At 37.3% G+C, this 20,909-nt stretch overlaps 1 protein-coding gene and 1 pseudogene across 5 annotated transcripts in view; both read right to left on the bottom strand.

Annotated features, from left to right (window-relative positions):
• Positions 1-20,909, bottom strand: part of LOC111334711 (ephrin type-A receptor 4) — a 96,295-nt gene that overhangs the window by 59,288 nt on the left and 16,098 nt on the right. For 2 of the 4 annotated variants that reach the window (XM_088731910.1, XM_088731913.1), the window contains 9 exons: positions 15,822-15,898; positions 15,488-15,593; positions 15,278-15,339; positions 14,157-14,255; positions 13,563-13,679; positions 12,813-12,962; positions 12,251-12,295; positions 11,349-11,500; positions 9,457-10,915 (listed from right to left, as the gene is read on the bottom strand). The exons of 1 other annotated variant lie outside the window; for it this stretch is intronic. In XM_088731910.1, the coding sequence (XP_088588036.1) occupies positions 10,672-10,915; positions 11,349-11,500; positions 12,251-12,295; positions 12,813-12,962; positions 13,563-13,679; positions 14,157-14,255; positions 15,278-15,339; positions 15,488-15,593; positions 15,822-15,898 (1,052 nt within the window). In that variant the 3' untranslated portion in view covers positions 9,457-10,671. Of the gene's footprint in view, positions 1-9,456; positions 10,916-11,166; positions 11,211-11,348; positions 11,501-12,250; positions 12,296-12,812; positions 12,963-13,562; positions 13,680-14,156; positions 14,256-15,277; positions 15,340-15,487; positions 15,594-15,821; positions 15,899-20,909 lie in introns of those variants that run through there. One more of the 4 variants, XM_088731914.1, reaches the window with a different exon arrangement.
• LOC148725398 (uncharacterized) lies at positions 17,626-20,045 on the bottom strand (annotated as a pseudogene). The gene is made up of 3 exons (XR_015991259.1): positions 19,658-20,045; positions 19,508-19,562; positions 17,626-18,822 (listed from the first exon to the last, which is right to left on the bottom strand). The product of XR_015991259.1 is annotated as an uncharacterized LOC148725398 (transcript).

The raw sequence follows: 20,909 nt of genomic DNA, 5'->3' as shown, positions 1-20,909 counted from the left end.
ATGCTTTTTTTCTGTGGCGGCATGAGGACACAAGTTCATTACGTTTATTGAGTGATAGTAATTCAGGTTGGCACATGATGAGTAGTTTTTCTTTTAGGCAGAGGTTGCATCTTGTAGGGTGATCTAGTTGAAAGGATACGCCATGAATTAAAGTGGTCGAATTTCTTTGAGAGTCCAGATGTGTTTGCTCAGTTCGGTAGAGTTTCTATGTTTTATGTGTCGGAAAGATGCGGTGTGGTTTCTGTATCTAGTTTTAAAGTCGTTTTTTGTGAGCCCGATGTATGTTTCCGAAGTGTTGCTGTCCTTACGTGTGATGGTGGCTTGGTAGATTACCGATGTTTGGAGTAATCTATCAAGACACCGTGACACTGTGCTTTGGAAATTTTTTTATTTTATTTTCATGTGATCACCAGTGGTTTGTGGTATGTCTCTCCAACTACATCACTCTGATTAAAAATATTCTGATCAAATTTCTCACAGCCGTGATCAATAGATAGGAGTTCCTGATAGATGCTCCTGCCATCCAGAAGGCTCAAATTTAGATCATCTGTGACCTCCATTATAGACATCTAATAGCAATAGATTAAATTGAGCCCTAGCTCTGCTTTGTAAGGCATTGTAAGGTAACTATCTCACGACCTGCGTGGCCTTCACCATTTAAGATGCTTAGATGGAGCCTCTTGAACTGTGGATGTCTTGCCTCTTTTGCTTGAAACTTGGCAATTAATATATATAATAGGCAATTAATGGCAATTAATATATATATATAATTAATATATCTGGAGGATATGCTTTAGCTGGCTGTGTAGTGCTCAATACATAAAGGAGAGCGTAAATAGAAATAGTAAAATCAACAACGAAACAAAGTTTCCGTGACCTGTAGTTTCATGCCTTTGCAATCCTCACCGTCTGACGATTGCGAAAGCATGAAGCTACGAGTCATGGAAACTTTGTTTAGTTGTTTATTTTACTATTTCCATATTTTTAAATATGCATATAAATGACCAAATGCCGGGCAGTTGTGTCTATCTTGGCTCCTACGGCAGAATTAATGTTATTGTTACCCATAGATCATACCCCTTTCTAGCGACTTTTTTACTCTCGCACCATTTAATCCAGACAAGGAAGAAATAACTTTTATTTGAGCAGCAGTAATTTTGGCAACGCGAGCAATATCTTGGCTTTCTTGCTGGTCGATTTCTTTTCTGGAATTCCGGTTCCAAAAACCATACGATCCCAGAATATCTGGTCCGGTGTGATCAAATATAATCAAAATCGTGGTTCGCTTCAATTTGGCGAAGCTCTCTTAAAATTCATCATTTGTTTTGGAATCTCGTTCATCCCGCGTCTAAAACAGAAAACGTTCGTAGATACTTTTATACTGAGGTATGGTGGGTGATTCCCGCCGATATTCAAGTCTAAACTTGCTGTTCGGATTTAATGCTGTTTCAAATTCTATGCTGCATGAAATTGAATGCTGCGTCAAATATAATGCTGCATCAAATTTAATGCTCCACCAAATTTAATGCTGCATCAAATTTAATGCTTCACCAAATTTTATGCTAACAAGCGACAGAGAGGCATTTGTCTGCGCATGCGCGAGTAGAACAACTTTGTCGCGTTCGGCACCATTTGGAGAGTTTTCGACGCGTTTCTGCGAGGTTTCAACTGGACGATCGCCACCTTTAATGTAATATTTTTTGAAGATGGATGAAGGAGTATGACAAGTTCACCAACATTTCTAACTCTGTGGATACTCGTGGTGTTTGCTGGCTCTTTAGTTGAAGATATTGTAATGATCAAAGTGTGAACAAAATGCGAAAAAAGCTCGAAAACTTGAAGTTTGAGATTTGATTTACTGAAGATAAATATGTACACATGAGACAAAAAACCTTGAAGGTTAGTCTTAAGATGTTGATGTTTTATTTTTGTGGATCACAAAGTTGTATGTGGAGACGATCGTGAGATATTTGAACCGAGGAAAGATGGAAATTTAGATTTTGATCTTATTTTACTTCAACTTCGAGTAAAATTGCGTTAAGTTTGGGATGGCCCCCAAGCATCAAATCACTTTAAATAACATCTTTTCGTTCTCTTTACAGTTGATATAGGACACAAGGCTTTAAAAAATGTTCCAGCTTCAGGATTAAGTTGCTCTTGCTACAACCCTCGGCGAATTATTTTTCGGGAGGTTTAGGTGGATTTTCCAAGTAATAATCCAAAACCGTCTTTGGCCTTTTTGCTCTCCTAGTCTGATGTACATGGTAGGTAGGCACGTGTCTTAACAGTTGTTATGGTCTTACCTCAATCAACTCCGGTTTTGGCTTATTTTTTTACTGTGTTTTTGTGGTACTTTTTATTATTGCCTTTTCGAGCTTCATGTGCTAACTGGAGGAAAAACTTTGGTAAAACTTATTTATCACTTGGCCTGAAGTCCCAAATCATTGTCAGTTAATTGTTTATTTATCTAGCTTTCGGTCTAACCAGTCCATTAACTTAAAAAAAAGTGCGTGGGCTTTGTCTCATGAGTAAAACTGGTGCCGTTCTCTTCATGTTCATGTGTTATTCGAAACGAATGGCGTCAGCTGTATTCTGTCCTGTTCATTTCAGTAGAATGCGTTGCCTTGCGAATTGAATGTTGAGTCGAAGTGCACTATGATTTTCATCATGAAATTGTTATTTCTTAAGATTGATGATATGAATTAACTGTTATGTTCTCTTCTGTTTGAGGTAATGTGAAGTGACCCAATAATTGGTAGTATAGACAGAATGGATAGCTGTGACATTTACTGTGGCAAGCTGTTATTCGAGAATTTGTCATTATTCCCAGAAGCTTACTGCTGGTTTAAATTATTAGTCTTTTGCTACCTGTACAAAGCTTGCCGAGACTAATATGCTATATGGGAGTTATGTCTACTTTATTTGTAAAACTGATAAAATTACCAATGAAGTTTTCAGAATTTTTGTCCAGATTTCATTGAAAATGAATGTGAGGAGTGATCAGTCATATTCCTTAAGAGGCTTCCAGGATGAGAGCTTCCTCACTGATACTATCAGCTGTACATGTTCTCATCAAATTTTCAGATAACTCTCGTAATTTAATAGGTTGAAAAGTGAGGTTGCAAAAGGTGTATGTGATGTTTCTGGGCATTAAGAAGAATGGATGAAGTCAAATATAATTTTTATTAGGAAAATAATTGATTCATTTAACTATTATTATTACAACAGGAAACTCAAAATGTTATTTGATTTTATTCACATTTAGGCAACAAGGTGGTCTTTCTTTTTTTGTACACACCTCTCCAGTTATGGTGCAATTCTCATCTGTTGAGGGTTAGGAGTAGTTTAATATAGGGATTTAAATATCTACAGTTTAAACCGGACGCTCTACATCGCTTGCACGTAAGACACCCCTGAAGGTGCACGGTAACCTTAAACAGTTTAATTTGACGTCGCTAAGATTAAAAATTTCGGTCTGGCAATCGGTGAATTAAAGATTAAATTGCTATGTCATTTTCAGTGCTGAAGATTTACATAAAAAATATCTGACTTTGTGGATCAAGTGACGTTATCATCGCAGATTGGTTACAATCAAAGGCTTCTTAGAGCAACCTCATGGTATGATCGCGACTTTTTGGCGCCCTTGACGTAACCTGCGATCTAACTTACTTAACTTTGGAAAGATCTTTTGATCGTGGGCAACACGTGCTGGCACAATTGTTGTGTTTGTAAGCGTTTTGGTAGAGAGAAATTGTCTTAAATTGCGAATGTGTGAAGAATTACTAAGATATGGGCAGCTACAAGATGAAATCAACGAAGTCTCACGCTTACCAATTTGCAGTGAGCATAAGATCACTTCATATTCGCGTTGTTTGGGTCTTCACGCACGAATCCTTCATGTTATTTTCACTTTTAGGACTCACTCGCCCATTTCTCTGCAGTCGAGTATTCTGTAGCATATTTCCTTTCCATTTTTGGCTCCACAAAGGTATGTTTGGATCAAGTTTGAAGTGAAAAAACCATCACGCTTCAAGGGACGGGACGCAATTTTGAATCTGTCCAAGTAGTTTTGGCATATTTTCGCCTACACGCTCACCAGCAGATTCTGTTAATCGGTAGCCAAGAGGCAGAATACTTAGTTTTAGAAGCGCAACTTCTCTCCATCTCCAAAGAGCTTCGCCATTCAGTTGGAGCTGAAACAGGGGATTGACTCACAAAATCGACAAACGTAGGAACTGTATTGATCAGCAGGGAATAGATCGGGGTCTTTTAATGCAATCGTAAGAATCTGGAACTCTATCTATCATAGTTAACTTAGAAAGCTTTTTTCATTAAAATGCCTTCAAGTACGTTTTTAATCAAACAGTATGAAACAAAATTTCCAACTAATAGCATTTGTTACTATGGATTGGTGTGTACTTGGAATATTTCAATATTTTCACGCGATAGACAGATTTATTTTGTGCTTTTTCGATTTAATATGTCGCTAGTGTGTGGATTTTAGCATTTATAAGGATATTTTTTTCTTCTGCGCTATTTTGATTTTCAAGTTTTATTCTTGCCTGGGCGTGTGCTTATAGCATGTGCCTAAATGTCCCGTTCCCACCCTGCTGCATTGGATATAGTCGGTTTTGTTTTGGTTTGTTTTAATTGTTTTGTTTTTTTGTCTTCATTTGCTTATATCCTCTCATAACCTGGTGCTCATTAAGCTTGATTCCCATAAAAAGCGACATTAATAAAAGATTTAATTAATCTACTTCAAAAGAATAGTAAATATATCTTCAAACTTCCAGCGCTGATTGATTAACCGACTAAATTTGAAATTTAACAATAATGTAATTAGAACAGCATTTTTGCAGGTTCTAACCTGTAGCCCCAGGGTTCTGATTGAGTGATTACTTTAAAAAAAATATTGATAGAATAGAAATTGTTTTCCCGTGTCAGTTTGGGACAGATTAAACATTTCATGAAATAGAATTAAATATACTGCCTAACACAAATTGGACGCTTTTTGCTTTAAACGAAGTTTACTGCTCGAGGTGTTATTATTCTACAATTTTAAAGCATTCTGCGCTGCCTAAAGCAGATTCCCTTCAGCGAGATATGATAGAAGCATGGATAATAAAGCAAAGGTCAGGAAAATTACTTAAACAACCCTCCTCTTGAAGTGATTAAAGGGACTAGTAACAAACAGGAGCTGAAGGATGCAAATGAAAACAAGATCGGCGAATGAACGAATGAATGAATGAATGATTTTCTTTAACTCGGATGAAAATGAGGCTTCTTACGCGAGGAAAAATATATGAATATATGTACAGAGTTTAAAAATAATATAAGCCTAAATATAAATGATGATATAAAATTACAAATTACTTAGATTTCTCATCTCATTCCTAAAAGGGCCAAATTCTGCCATTAATCTAAGCTTATCAGGTAATGCATTCCAAGCCTTAGCAGCAATGTAAGAAGTCGATTTTTAAAAGCTGTATGTTGTGGTCTTAGCTACAGCCGGTAAAACAAATTTGTTTTTGGCCCTAAGATTTTTCCTATTTTCTCTTACTTGAAATAAAGATTGAATAAAATGAGGCATATTGTTATAGAGGGCTTTAAAAATTATTAAAAGCATATCTTGTTTCAGTTCGCATGGTAGACTGTTCCACAATGTGGCGCCATTGTAACTAAAGCTTTTTCGGTAATAATTAGTTCGCGGTAATGGAACATTTAGCTTATTTTCAGATTCCCTGAGGTCATAAGCAGATTTACGCCACTTTTAAAACTTTTAAAACAGATACTCTGGAGCAAGCCCGTGCAGATATCTAAAAATCAAGGTGGCTTTTTCTATCATGGTGGCTTTATGGTCAGAGTCTTAGGAAAGGTTCAGTGTGGTCTTACCCTAAAGTCTTCTACGCCATTTTTTCTTGTTGATTCGAGAGAAAGTTTACATAGGACATTCCTTTAAAAAGAAAGATCAATACATATATAAGCAAACGTTAATTATTATTTTTGCAACTTTTAAACAATGACAATAAATCATGTTTTACGATTTAAAAATCATTGTTTCTTGTTCTATAGATCTAAGAAATGAAATTGATCAGAATTTTCGGGAATTTTAGAGAGTTTTTGGAGAATTTTAGACATTTCTATAAGAATTTTAGAGCTTTTGTTTAGGAAATTCCGTGGAGAATTTGAGAAAAATTTTCGGGAACTACGTTGCTAAGCGTAGTTCCCAACATATGAAAACCTTTACCTGTTAGAAAGAAATCAGTAAAAGCAAGTAAAAAAATGCCCTTTAAAACCATCATTTTAACATCAATATCTAAGCCCAGGGTAAAGTACGAATTCAATCGAACTCAATGTTATGCCATTACGAGCCTCGTGCATGTTTTCAATAAATCGCATTGATCTTGCAATGTCTTGCTGGGCTTTGGCCTTATCCAGTCCTGGGAATATAATATGTTTTGTATTTATTTTTCAAGCCAGAGGGTACTGCGAATTTACCTTGGAATGTAGTGATGAATGTATAATAAACTGCTGGTCTTTGAAGAATCATTCTCCGCGCTTTTCTCTTTATTTCCCAATAAAGTGCTTAGAACATCCATCATCAAATACTTTTGGTTACATAATCTTCCTTTTCCCGCTCTATTCAATCTATTTCTCTCTTTCAGGGTGTTATCTTGAAAACAATCAAGATAAATACTAATATATGTACTCATCGTAATATCTAACGATATTACATATCTTTGTAATAAAAGATTAAAGCTCTCTATACACTGCGCCAACTATAGAGAAAAATAGCAGAGATTGTGCAGGTATGTGTTGAGTAAATGAAATGACCACTCTGTTGACGGCATGTTTGCTTTTTGCAATCCTTGTGTTCGCGCTGACTTGCATCAGCAAAAGCGCGCGCAAAAACTGAGTTCAGCCACCTTAGCTCGTTAGGGGTTAGGGTTTGGATTGGGTTGGGTTGGGGATTGGTTTGGGGTAGGGTTAGAGTTTAGTGTTTTTTATCCATTAATATCGGACTTTAGTTATATGATTGAAAGAGTGTAAAAAACTGGAAAACGACTTTTCAATTGAAATATGAAGCTATAACGACTATTAAGAGAAGTGGCGTAAAATCCTGTGAGGACTATGGTAACTGGATTTTTTTTTTTTCTTTTCGTTATTCTTTTAGAGATCTAAAACAACCAGGTTGCTCTATAGGACTTAATAGTGCATTTTTTGATTGAATTTTTTTTCTATTGTTGCTTGTTTAAATACATTTTTCTAAGTAATTTTTCTATATTGTTAAATTTCAAGTAATTGTTTTTAGCATTGTACTGTAACCCTGGTAAGGATTGTATTTTTTTTTGGTAGTTCTTGTGCTTTCTTGTGTCGTCGATTAAAAAAGATATGTCGTAGCGTTTTCCATTGAAGGGTAATTGTTCAGTGAGACATTGGAGTCGATACATATAGGTCAATCTGATACGAGCCTTTGGTGTTTTAGCGATTATCTAATCAGGAGCAAGTACTTTGGTCCTCTTCAAAGGCAAAATTAAGAAAAAAGGTCCGGCTATTTATCGACCAATCAGCATTCAGTAATTTTCCCCTGGATGTCAGGTTTTACCTAGACTAGGTTTTACCTGGCATTCGCTCCGACGAAGGGCTAACGCTCGAAACGTCAGCTGTTGTAATCATTACGGTGGCCAATTTACCATTTCAACTTTTTTGATATATCCGAATTATTAGGTTTTACCTAGGCTTCGTTTGAATAATCGGCATAAAGAGGCTGACAACGATTAAGTTAAAATACATTCTAAGACATTACCCATATATTTTCACTCCCATAGGTGCGGCAAAAAAATTTACTCATGATAAGGTAGAATTCTGACTAGGAACCTCAAGGCATATAAATGGTTGAATTTCATTCCCTAAGGCATTTGTTTTACTTGAACTAGAAATCCTTGAATCTATTGCGATCGCAATGAATGCCCAGACCTGTTAGAACTTTTAACCGTCACAAGTTGCCGCTATGCCATTACGAGCCTTGTGCATGTTTTTTATGATGATTGTTGCTTGTTGCTTTCAATAAAACGCATTGACCTTGCAACGTATCGTTGGTTTTTGGCCTTTTCCAGTCCTGGGAATGTAATACGTTTTGTATTTATATTTCAAACCAGAGCATACTCACTAGCCAAGAAAGAGAAGCTAGTGTTGTGTTCCGGATGTTTAGCGGAGAAAATGCTTCAGTTATAGTACCACCAAGTGTAATATTAAGGGATATTGCAGGACATGACAAACAAGTCCTCCTGAGGCTTGAAAACAATCAAATAAAGACAACTTTGAATTATCATGTGTCAGTGTTTTATCACAATGAGAGTTGCAAAGGAGAGAATTAAATATGGTGATTTTGTTGATAGTTTAGTTGATGCAATAATTCTCTGTCAGTTAAAATCAAGCATGGAGTTTTTTTTGGAAACAATTGTTTTTTTCGAACAATTACCCGTCATAATGCTCCGTTGATACGATTCGACGTAGGTTTAAGATTTGGATGTGGACGATTAGATCGTCAACGTTTCGCTGGTATCGTTAACGATCTGATGCGTGCTCGATGTCTAAGAACACGTTCTTAGACAATGAGCACGATGTTACGAAAGATCGTTGAACCATACAATGAAATCGTATAAACAAGGACGTTCTTTTTAACGTCCTCGTTGTACTGGATTTTAAGGTTAAAGTGGTCGTCCTTTTGAACGCGCTCGTTATACTCGATCTCGTGTAAAACGCGCTCGTTCTTTTTGACGTGCTCGTTATACTTGATTTCTTGTAGAACGCGCTCGTTCTTTTTACCGTCCTCGTTGCACTCGATTTCGTGTGCCGTGCCCAGATGGCGGCATTGATCCCATTTTTGATCAGGGGCTTTTGGGCTCGTTTCCCAGAAACCTTGATTGATCCCGTTCTTCTTTGTTTCTGCCGGCGGAAATTAAAATCAGCGCCGGTGATAACATCGTTCTACGCTATTATACAGGCACTGTGGGTACGTAGTGTAAGAATAATGTAATGGTGCGTACCGCATATTTTTAGGTCATCTGACACTGCGAGTTATCCCTCCAATTCGTGAGGCTATTAATGCCACTGTATCTGCCACCTATTTATATAGACAGCGTTGGAGATATGTTTTTCGCCGAGCATTACAACAAGGAATTGGAAAAGCAACAACCAAGGAATTATATGCAAAATATTTATTCTCATTTATATGGTTTTTCATGACAATGTTAATAAACTAAGCAGATTTACTAGGTTAATGCTAGGTTAAGCTTCCCTCGCGTGTAATAGTCACAATAGTCGCAATTGTATTGAAACAACCTTGTTACATTAACTTATAGTTTTTTGAACTAGTTATAGTAAGCTTAATGCAATTTAGGAAGCTTTGCATCGACCAGAAAAAAATTTTATTCCTACAGTAGCTTTGTTTCATATATGAATTGTAAAATACGTGCTCAGATCTTTATAGACAATTTTGCCTTAATTTCGTTTAACAGATTTCAAACCAGACATTTTCTGCTGTATTTGTATTCTTCTTTCCTAAAAGTTCCAAGCCAATGTCTCCTAATAGAATATCATTTCAATGTAGACTATTGAAATGAAAAAAGGGAATGATTCAAAATAATGCAACTGTCAATTGATTAAAAAAAACCGTCAAAATTAAACAAAAAGATTGTTGGAGTAGTGAAGTACAAAACTTCTCTGTGATAGAGTATTTCAGTTCTAGGTTATAACCTAAATGCATATGACAGTGAAAACACCCACGAATTCTTATATTTCTTGCATAAAGACTCACACTGTCATATGTAAATATGTATCTCGGCATTATGAAAGATAAATTCTCTATACCAGTGCCCAAAATTTGATTCTTAAGTTTCAAAAGTGATATACCTTGTTTGAATTATAACACTTGAGTATAAAGTTTTGTAGTACTTGTTACGTGTACCATCTATTTGTTCCAATGCCTCAGCTCGTGTTATGATGAGAAAAAAAAAAGACAGTCTCTCTCTTTCTATAAGGTAAGGAAAAGTCATATGAAATTTTTTACTAGTAAATATATAATTAAAGGAATTTGACTACTCTTTCCATAACGTAATGAAAATCGAAAGAGGGATCAGTCACCGTTGACAGAGTATGGAGGGGGGAGACTGTGGAAAATTGACTTTCCTTAACGGAGGGGGGAATCGTTAGAATACGACAGAGCCTAAGGGAAGGTTAGAAAAAGTTTAATATGATACCCTTCAACCCCTCTCAAGCGATAGATAATGACCAGGGCCCAGTTGTTTGAAGGCCGATTAGCGCTAATCCAGGTTTCATTTTTAATCCAGGTTTCTATATTTCTTTGTTCAAAAGCCATTTCGGGATGATTTTTCCAATTTTTTTAGAGTACTCAATTATCAAATTGTAAACAAATGGAATTAAACTAACGTGTTTTTTTAAGCTTTCAGATCTGAAATCAATCTTCACACTAATCCTTGGTTATCTTAACCCACCTTTAGACAAACTGGCACTGTCCATTACAATATTAGATATATGACAACATTCGTTCGTGATACGATAGTAATTTCCTCCTGCTTACTGATCACCAGCTCAGTTACAAGCAGAAAACGTTCCCGAAATTGCATTTTCTTGATTTCATCTGGGCATCTAATCTGTATCCATGCCCTTGTTATAATGTTGTGATTTCATAGCATTGATACTCTTTTGCATTTTATTTCGATGCCCAATCAGGCTGATACCCATTCCTCTCAATTGTTTGTCATTCAGTTCAGTGACTTTGTTCATATCATCAATTCGTGCTTCTCGGAATAATTCAGAATACTTATCCATGTTGATGTGTTTTAGCCACTCGTCCACTGACTGGAATTCTGGGGTATGGCTTGCTTTAGGACTAGAATAATGTATGAATAAAATGAATAGGGATTTTTTAGGGGAGCGTCTTTAACCTGGAATTAAAGAGAACTCGACTTTCCCTTTTTTTCTGAACTTTTTCACTCAATTTCATTTTATGTTACGGTGGGTCTTTTGAGCGGATTTTCATGTGCTTTTGGTGTGGAATGTCATCACCTTGCACGCTCATCGCATTTTTTCAACCCCTTTTTCAATGCCCTCTAGGTCCGCCACCAAAATCAGTCACGTTACCTTGGATGCTTTCAAATGCACCTCGTCAACTGCTTTGTAGTCCTCTAAACACAAATCAAGAGAGGAAAATTTGGAAGACGAAAAAATCACGCAAATTAGAGGAAGTGAGCTTTGTCACTGATCCTTCGTCATCTTTCTTTGACGCAAATAACTCATTCTGTCGTAATACGATGGAAACTTACCTCTCTGAGAAAGAGGATAAATCACCACTTAGAAATTCCGGGGATCCAATAAGTTCATCCAAGCGATTGACAATGTCAGAAAAATTGGGCCGTTGGGTTTTGTCTTTATGCCAGCATTCGATCATTAAATTATGAACGATTTTCGGACATCCCTGTACAAACAGATAAATTATTTTAGGATTAATTCTTAGTGGAAAGGATCTTAACCGTTTAAAATATTTCAAAACCCACAAAAAAGGTTTCACCTGAACAGTTGATATGATTGTGTTGTCAATTACCTTCGGAACTGGTTAATATGGGAAGGGGGAAGGCGGAGGAATTTTTTTAGGGGGGACGGATGATTTTCAGGAATGCGGATGGAGGATCAGTCGTCTCTAACAGAGTTTAAGGGCGAGTGGGGAATAAATAGAACTGGCTTTAACGCGAGGCTTCATCAGAATACTACAGAGCCTTATGGGGAGATCAGGTAAATATTATTTTAATACAACCAAAATCCTTCGACCCCGAATCAGTCCCTGCAAAGCAAAGCTGGAGTGTTACATGTTAGCGTTTAAATAATTCCTTCCCATCTTCTCTCGATTTCTTTATTTTTAAGTTCTTATAACTGAGTGCTGCTACTCTTTTAATTGTTTTGGCTTGCTGTGGTGTTTTAGTGATTCTTGTGATGGTAGTAGTTGGATTTAAATGACACTCTAATATCACTCGAAAGCGATAACACGTCCAGTTTAAGAACAAGACGTCAACAACAGAAAATGCACGCGAGTGAATCCGATAGGACATATACCAAATGCAACCAAAAGGTTGGTGTTATGATAACGACAAAAACCCAATGATATTTACTTGGTTTTTATTGTAAAGGAAAAGTCATATTCAGTAGTCACGTTTGTTACTGCAAGACGTACCTGTGGAGCTGGTAATCTGTATCCAGTTTCCACTCGCTTGATAACCTTGGAAAAAATGATAACTTTTATCTAATAATATTTACCTTACAAAGTCACTATGTAATACATACGTGTTATTGAACAAACGTGTGGTCAATATTGCTGGATATTGGCCAAGTCCTATTTTTGCCCTTTTATGGACCCGGACGAAGTTGAGGTCCATTAGAACGAGGTTAATGTTCAGCCATCTTGACCGCACGAACCTAATCAATAGAAGATTTAATATATAACAGAAAGATTTCGCTTTGTTAAGAATCAAGAATGACTTGTTCATTCAAGAGCCTAGAAAGAAAGGCAACTGTTTGTAGTACGGTTAACTCACAAAAGTCGTTTATGTTTTCTTTGTTTTGACCGTCCTGTGCCGCTTTTTGCGACTCCACCGCCGGCACTGTCCAAAAATTACGATCTTTGTAAGTTGAAGTTCTCGTCAATAAGAACTTGCCGCTGTTATGAACCGATCATTCTTTTAGGCTCTTTTCTGCACAGTTCATGAAAATATTCGTTATTAAGCGGGATGACTTACTTCGAAATTGTCCCAATTCCAGTAAGGTCTGTTACAATATGACATGATCTCCCACATTAGAATGCCGAAGCTCCAAACATCACTGGCTGAACTGAAGGTCCGATGCTGAAGTGCCTCTGGGGCTGTCCAACGAACTGGAATCTTGCCCCCCTTAAGAGTAATTGAAACAAAGAAATGTATTTTAAAAGGATGTAGGTCACGTGTTTTCACTAAAACTCTATACCTTCGCTTTGTGCTCGCCTTTAGCAAAGGGTGTTGAAAAAGGTACATAACATTAACAGGAGACCTGATCAGCGGGAACAAAGTGGGACCGCACTTTGTGAGTCACTTTTTTCACATCATACCTAGCCTTCAGATGAACCTTCGGAACATAGTCAAATAATGGTGGCTGCGAAATCTAGAATGGAACGGTCCAAATACAAACACTTCTGTCTCTCGTAACGGATTGGAAGTTGGCAGGTTAGGTGAGAGAGTCACAATGTACCAGGAAATGGAAACAAGGAAATGAAAAATTTGATCTCAGGAGCAGTTTTCAGTCTTCAATCTGAGGAAGTCTTTCACTTCAACAGAAAGCAAACAAAGAAGAGCGTGGAATAGTGCCAGCTTCAGTGGGTAGCATAAGTTACACATAAGAAAGGCAAGAGTGTGAAAAAGGAAAAGGTGATCGTCACTGTCATCATTTTTTCCGTGACACTCATCATAAACGTTAGCGTATGCCTTAACGTAATTGTCGATTTAAGTTAAAATTACTTGTGTCGTGTATTCAGCTTGTGCATCATCTTCGTCAGCCAGTTCTCTTGAAAGGCCAAAATCTGATACTTTACACAACATGTTTTCGCCCACAAGAACATTGCGAGCAGCCAGATCCTAAGTTAAGACAAACATAGTAACAACGTTTTAATACCCAATCAGTTTTTAGCTACAACAGCAAAATTCAAAACATATCAATGCAGAATAACCCCACATGCGTTTGGATCTTGAAGAATAACTCCCTTAAATTTGTCACTTTTATATGAAGGTTATCTCATTGAAACTGAAGCTAACTAACGATCATGGGAAGGAGGCTGATCTCCCACTTCAGTGGCGCGCCTTTCCTCCTACAACTGATGTCTTACGAGAATCAAATATTTGGTTGGTTGTCCTCTTTGATACGATAGTGTCAGTCACCGGGTTTTATGATTTTCCTCCCTCTAAATAAATAAACCGATTCCAAAACTCCAAACCCAATTGGAAACAAAGGACGAACAACCACGTATTGTTTTGTTCCAATGCTAAGATACACAAGTGAAAAGGTAAATTTCAATTATATTAAAGATGAAAATAAAATATGAAGGTAATATATACCCTATGAATGAAATTTAATTCTGACAAGTACTTCATTCCGTCAGCCACACCTCTGGCCATTACAACCAACTGAAGGTTCGTCAGCTGACCATTTCGGTCCTATGAGGAAATCAGAAGACCCATTAATCGTTTAACCCTCCAAGTCTTACGATGGGATCTAGTTTCTCATCCTCGCTGCTGAATCAAACATTAATGTAATGATAATAACGATTACATCACAAACTAAATAATTTCCTGGTTGTTAAACAAAATTTCCTTGTCAGTACCATAGGAAATGTAAAAGGAGCAGTATGAAGAACATGCATACAGATGTAAGGGTGAAAGGCTTGAGATAAAACGCGCGACTCACCATAATAATAACAATTTAATATCTATATTGCACAAATTAACATTGGGATATGATCAAATGCGCATTACAATGTTTTGCGGGGGACTTAAAGGACTGCTTGCAGCAGTTTACACTTTTTTGTGAAGACTAATTTTAACAGATGCCCCCAATTTCAGTAAACAGGCCAGACCACAACACCGCGGGCTACGTCCCTTATTCTTTTAACATCCCCTGCTAACCAGTACAGAGAAGATTCATGAATAGGGGCCTACGGTTTTTCGTTCTTATCCGAGAAGACTAGAATGTCTAACCATTTGCAGATATCATAGCAAAAGTAGCACATTCTCCTCATTTATTTCAGTGTTGGTCCGGTCTGGGATTCGAACCCACAACTAAGCAGACTAGCAGTAGGGTATTATTTCGGAAGTCTCTTAACGAATTTTATTTTGCATAGTGTAGTGACTATAGATTAGCGTTAGCCAAAGTCACATTTTATGCTCTTTTCGTTTTTATTCTGCTTATATTTTTATCATTTAAACAGGAACCCTTTGATAACAGTACTCATGTCCTGAGGGACCACCCTGTTCATTATTATTATCACTGTTATTACTATTATTACTTTTTGAACAATACAATCAAAAGGTGTTTATAACACAAAATGAGCGGTTACAAGGGTAAGCCACCCAATTAAGCAATCTTTTTTGTACTGTCTTTTGATTAAGTCTGAGTTCTTTTTATTAGCTGTTGTTGTTTTTTTTCTTTACAGGAGAAAAACTAGATGTAAATAAGAAACCTTTAAAAAGTGATCCAATGATCCACTCTCCAGGAATTCTGTTAGAATCATCATTGGTCTACCTAAAAGTAGAGAAATTAATTCAACTTTAAAATCTCGAATCATTTTAAATAACAGTGTATCTTTGGTTTTAATGCAGACATAAAGTAGCTTCATAATTTCATTGTCGAGTCTTTAATACAGGTTATTCAGTTAACGTTCTCCACTCACTTTGTGTCACCACTCCGATGAGGCGGATAACATTTGGATGATCAAACTGGCCCGTAAGGGACGCCTCGGAAAGAAAATCTTTTTGATTTTTCTCACTGGAACCAGGCTGATATGGAAAGAAAGGAATATCATTTCAGCAAAATAGTGCATTTATTATAACATCATAACGATATTGGATGTATAAATCTCACTATCTATATGGGATGAAGTACCGCATTAAGAGTTCTAAATCACAGGTACAAAGCTACGCGTATCCGCCAAAAAATATTGTTGGGTTAGTCTGACTGAATGACATAAGGTATAATTCTTCTAAGCATTTCGTGACTGAACTGACCCTCAAGACTTTGACAGCAACCACCTCCTTGCCTTCACGAGATTTCAAGATTCCTTTGTAGACATCTGCAAACTCCCCTAAAGAACAAAACAATAATTGAAAGCGAATACATATGTGACAAATATATACATATATGGGGTGACCATATTGGTTCTCCTCCATCCTAGCATTAGCACTGCACTGATGAGGCCCAGAAGGCCGAAACAGTACTGTCTGCAGTTAGATATAGCTCTTTGGCATACAAAGCTTTGCTTTCATGTCCAAATTGAGCACTCTAACTAGGATGAGTCATTGCTCTGCAATTGCGCATGCTCGCTAGTGTACTCTAGTTTGAGCACTCTGGCATGGCTTAGACGATACCACAAAGGTTGGATCGTTTGGGGTGACCATATTGGTTCTCCTCCATCCTAGCATTAGCACTGCACTGATGAGGCCCAGAAGGCCGAAACAGTACTGTCTGCAGTTACATATATATATATATATATATTTAGTATAATTTCAGAGCTGAGCAAAGAATTTCCAGCAATCTGATTGGTCGAGCGTTCCTTATATGAGGCTATATAAACCGCTCCACGCGGTTTATATCAAATGTTAAAATAAAATGTTAATAAATGTTGCTAAAATGTTATAATTTTAGAAATTTCTCTGTTGCTCAGCTCTGAAATTATACTAAAACAATTATTCGCCTCAGGTTCGGTGAATATTGTCGAATAATACCCTCGACTTCGTCTCTGGGATTATTCGACGATATTCACCTCGCCTTCGGCGAATAATTTTTAAATATATATATATATATAAATATTGTAGTACACGAGGACGGACGGACAACTTCGAGCTAAGAAACACATATACTCAAATAAAAAGTCTAACAAAGTTTAATAAAAACGTTTCGGTGTAAGACCTTCATCAGTTGTATTACAACTGATGAAGGTCTCGGACCGAAACGTTTTATTCGCCTCAGGTTCGGTGAATATCGTTGAATACACAGCACGAACAATCAAATTTAAGTTGGCGTAATGGCGACTTAAAGCTAGCGTAAAGTTCTCATTTACGAAACTTTACGCTACCTTTACACTACGTAAAGGCAAGCTTTACGCAACCTTTATGCATATGTGTAAAGTTGGTGTAATGAGACTTCTTTAAGCCGCCTTTAAACTTGGAGTAAAGCTAGCGTAAAGTTCTCATTTACACAACTTTACGTTACATTTTACATTACGTAAAGGCAAGCTTTACGCTACCTTTACGTATATGTAAAGTTGCTGTAATGAGACTCTTTAAGCCGCCTTTAAATTTAGCGTAAAGATAGTGTAATGTCAACTTTACGCTTATAGGTGCGTGTAAAGCGACAGTAAAGACACGGTACTTCCTTACGCTAATTTTACACCTGGCGTAAAGACAGTTTAATCCCAATGTTATGATTATTAAAGCGACACATGTTACTTCTTTGAAATGATTTATTTTTTTAAGAAATCTGCTCGCAAGAGCTTCTGGGTTACTAAATACTGTAATATTATATTAAAAAGACGAAATTGTGAACCTCTTGTCATGTCAAAAAAATATCTTAAAAATATCTATATACATCTATGTATAAAAGTCATAACCCTTCTTCCAGTATCTTCAAAATAGAACAGAGGGAAACAAAAATTATAAACCGTTTTCTTATTTCAATTGATAGATACTACAATAATTATTGTTTTAATCGCTCTCATCTAAGTCGCTGTAGTGGCCTACAGGTTCTGTACTTTTTTGGATTTCGGGCTTTCTTTTCTAACATTTCTTAACAGTATCACTAAAAATGACAAAGTACAATTTCCGTAATAATTTAATATTAAATAAACTTAGTAAACATGGCAAGTGTCAACTCACTGCAAAGTCGCCTATGCGCACTGTCCTTTTTTGATTAGTGAGCTTTCTTTTCAAATATTTCTTAACTGTAACATTAAAAAGATAAACTTGTGCACTTCAAACAAAACTATGTGAGCCATTTACTTATAAATATTGAAACTGGTGTACTGCTGTCTTCCTGAAATTGACCAATCTTTGCAACTTTGGGGTTCTCCCAGAATAAACTCAAGGGTGCTTATCGTAGTCAATGCCATTAATGTTCAATAAACTTAGTACTCTGGAGAGGTGGCAGCTCTTTTTAAGGGCCTACGCACAGTGTCTTTCTTTGATTTTGGCACTTTTTTCCTGTTTGCTGAGGTGTCAGATGACCTTCCTGTTCCTAAGAGTCGGTTGCTGTGGGATGGAGTTCTAGGTGTTGGAGGGTGGATGCTTCGAGACGAACTTCCTGTTGTGGATGGTCGGGTGCTGTCAGATGGAGTTGCAAGTGCTAGAGTGACGATGCTGCGAGGTGAACTTCCTGCTATGGAGAGTCGGGTGCTGTCAGATGGAGTTGTAAGTGCTGGAGTGACGATGCTGCGAGGTGAACGTCCTGCTATGGAGAGTCGGGTGCTGTCAGATGGAGTTGCAAGTGCTGGAGTGAGGATTCTGCAAGATGAACCTCCTGTTGTGGAGGGTGGGATGCTGTCAGATGGAGTTGAAGGTGTTGGAGGGCGGATGCAATGAAATGAAGTCCTTGTTGCTGAGGACGGGGTAATGTGAGATGATGTTGTAGGTGTTGGAGGGCTGAAAGTGGGGCTAGTAAATGTTGCTGGGTCTTCAGGCCTCACTGCCCATTCCAGACCATCAATAGGTCGGGGCTAATTGTACATGGCATTGAATGAAATCGCCTTGCCACCATGTTCACTCTTGCTCGCACATTTAGGCTTTTAATATGCGCATCATCAAGAGCTTTTTTTACTTTTGTCAATGCTGACCTTTCCCAAGGCAATTTTTTGACAGGATACCCAGAAAGTTTGGGTTGTCCATTTTCATCATCTGAAAAGTCTGACTCGTCAGAGCTGGTGTATTGGGAACTTCCAACAGCCTGCTCCACCAAAGCTTTCTTCTCCCCTGACCAAGGCATGGTCTTTTGGGTTTGAAGTCTCCTCTGGATTTTCTAAGCAATCAAAGAAAAAGCTCAAAAATCAACAAAAGTAGATAATATTCATCTAACAGAGAGCCAAATCATTGAAATTTTAATCTTTTACTAGTTGATTACCGCTATAAGATTACTAAGCTAATAAAAATATTTGCATGTGTGATCATTAAAGATGGCTCAACGCAGTTTCGGACACTTTTTGATGGGTTTCTATAAACATTCTTTATCACTTGATGCTGCAATTAAGGTCGGGTTCACAGGAACCTTAAATTTTCAAAAAAATGTGGTGGCTGTGAACCCTGTCCACAGAATTTCTTTTAACTTTGTCAAAAGTTGCATCTTATCATGCTTATCAAATTAAGGGTGTTTTTTAGGAGGTTGCTATGGTAACTTATTGTGTCACAAAAATAACAATGTGGTCACCAATGATTAGGCAGTATTCTTATACATGTACCATGATTGTAGCATCAAGTGATGGAGAGTGGTCATAATAACCCATCCAAATCTAAGGGCTGGAAACTGTTTTGAGCGACCTGACAATTGACAAATCCAATTCAATTTATAAAATAGTATTATATGTATCATATTCATGTATCTCAGAATAGCTTGTTAATAGATATTAATGTCCACAAATTCTCAGGAGTTACAGTTTTGAAAGGCAAAAATTTTACTTGCAGACATTCTCTAACTAGAAATAACTCACATTTTGCAACCTTGCCAGAGTTAATTTTGAGCCATGTTTAAAACTCAAGAAATGCCTAATAACAGGAGTTACCGGTGTTAGCCTAACATTCATAAGTTTACAGAGATTGTACTGAAAAGGTAATTACGGCATATTACAACAGAAACTTACATCTCTCACTCTCCCCTGCTTCCGACAGAGATTCTTGTGAGCCTCTTGCTTCCCTTTTTTGCTCTCATTGAAGCATCATGTAGACTTTTCAAATATGTGGCACCAGCACCTTAGGAGAAACTGTTACACCATCAGTACAGTGTAATGGGAGAATTAAAAATTTTCATTCACTCAATAGTAATAATTATTGTTTTAATAATCCATCCAATGTTTTGGCTGATGTGTGATTGGTTTAAATGTAAATGTGTCATGTGACTGAATATTCCATGTGCAGTGAAACTTGGGAAATATTTGAGTGATACTGCACATGTAAAATGCAGAAATATTAAAGAAGGGTAATAAACTCAACAACCTCCATTTGGCATGAAAAAATGCTCAGATATATGTCCTTGGACATTATTTGGCAAAAATGTCATGTTTTGAAATAAAATTGACCTACCTTATCGCCTTGTTGTATTCTTTGTTGATTTCCAGCGTCTCAGGCCATTTTGAAGAGTTTTTGGCGAGTTAGCGCTATTTTGGTGTTCCACTGCTAAAAGAAAGCAGCAATACACTTGACATTTTTTCTCTCTTTTAAGGCAAACCGATTACATCTCATACAAACCTTTATAAATGACCGTTTGTAACACTATACCACTCAAACCAAGAGTCACGTCTCATTTCTAGTAGTGAGCTTGGACTGCCTGTGGGCCATACAGTAACGTGGTCATCTACTACCTCACGGATCGTGGAGGGCACGAAATTTATGAACAGGCCGAATTTTTGAACAGAACAAACTAAGCGATCATGGTTAACAGGAAACCAAGATAAAAATATAGTTACACGACACTGCTGAGGGACAGGGGTCTTCCTTTTTCTTTTCCTGCTTGCTCGCTATTGTCCTGAATTTGAAGAGCTCTCTATTTTTGCACCGAGTTCTGCGAGGATGCATTTCTGCTCGTTGTCGCGCGCTTCCAGCTCCTCTCGAAGACGCACGTTTTCAGCGATAACCCTCTCTAGCAAAACAATGCATTGATCTTCCATTTTGCGGATGAAGAACGTTAACGATCACGAAGCAAAAAGGATAAATGAACTGAAGAAAGGACGCTCACAACCGGAAACATCACAATGAAATGGCCTTTAATCACGCCGGCAAAAGGGCCCGCCGTGTTCCCGCCAGTAGACGAGATGTACTGATTGGCTTTCTTCCACAAAAACGGTAGGTGATTGGCTGAAGTAGTTTACTCTAACCCAGTATCTTCTCGGTCAAAAA

This window comes from Stylophora pistillata, chromosome 8 (assembly GCF_964205215.1).
Source record: "Stylophora pistillata chromosome 8, jaStyPist1.2, whole genome shotgun sequence".
Classification (NCBI taxonomy): Eukaryota; Metazoa; Cnidaria; class Anthozoa; order Scleractinia; family Pocilloporidae; genus Stylophora; species Stylophora pistillata.
Note: the sequence above shows the minus strand (reverse complement) of the source record. Positions and strands in the feature narration are given on the sequence as shown.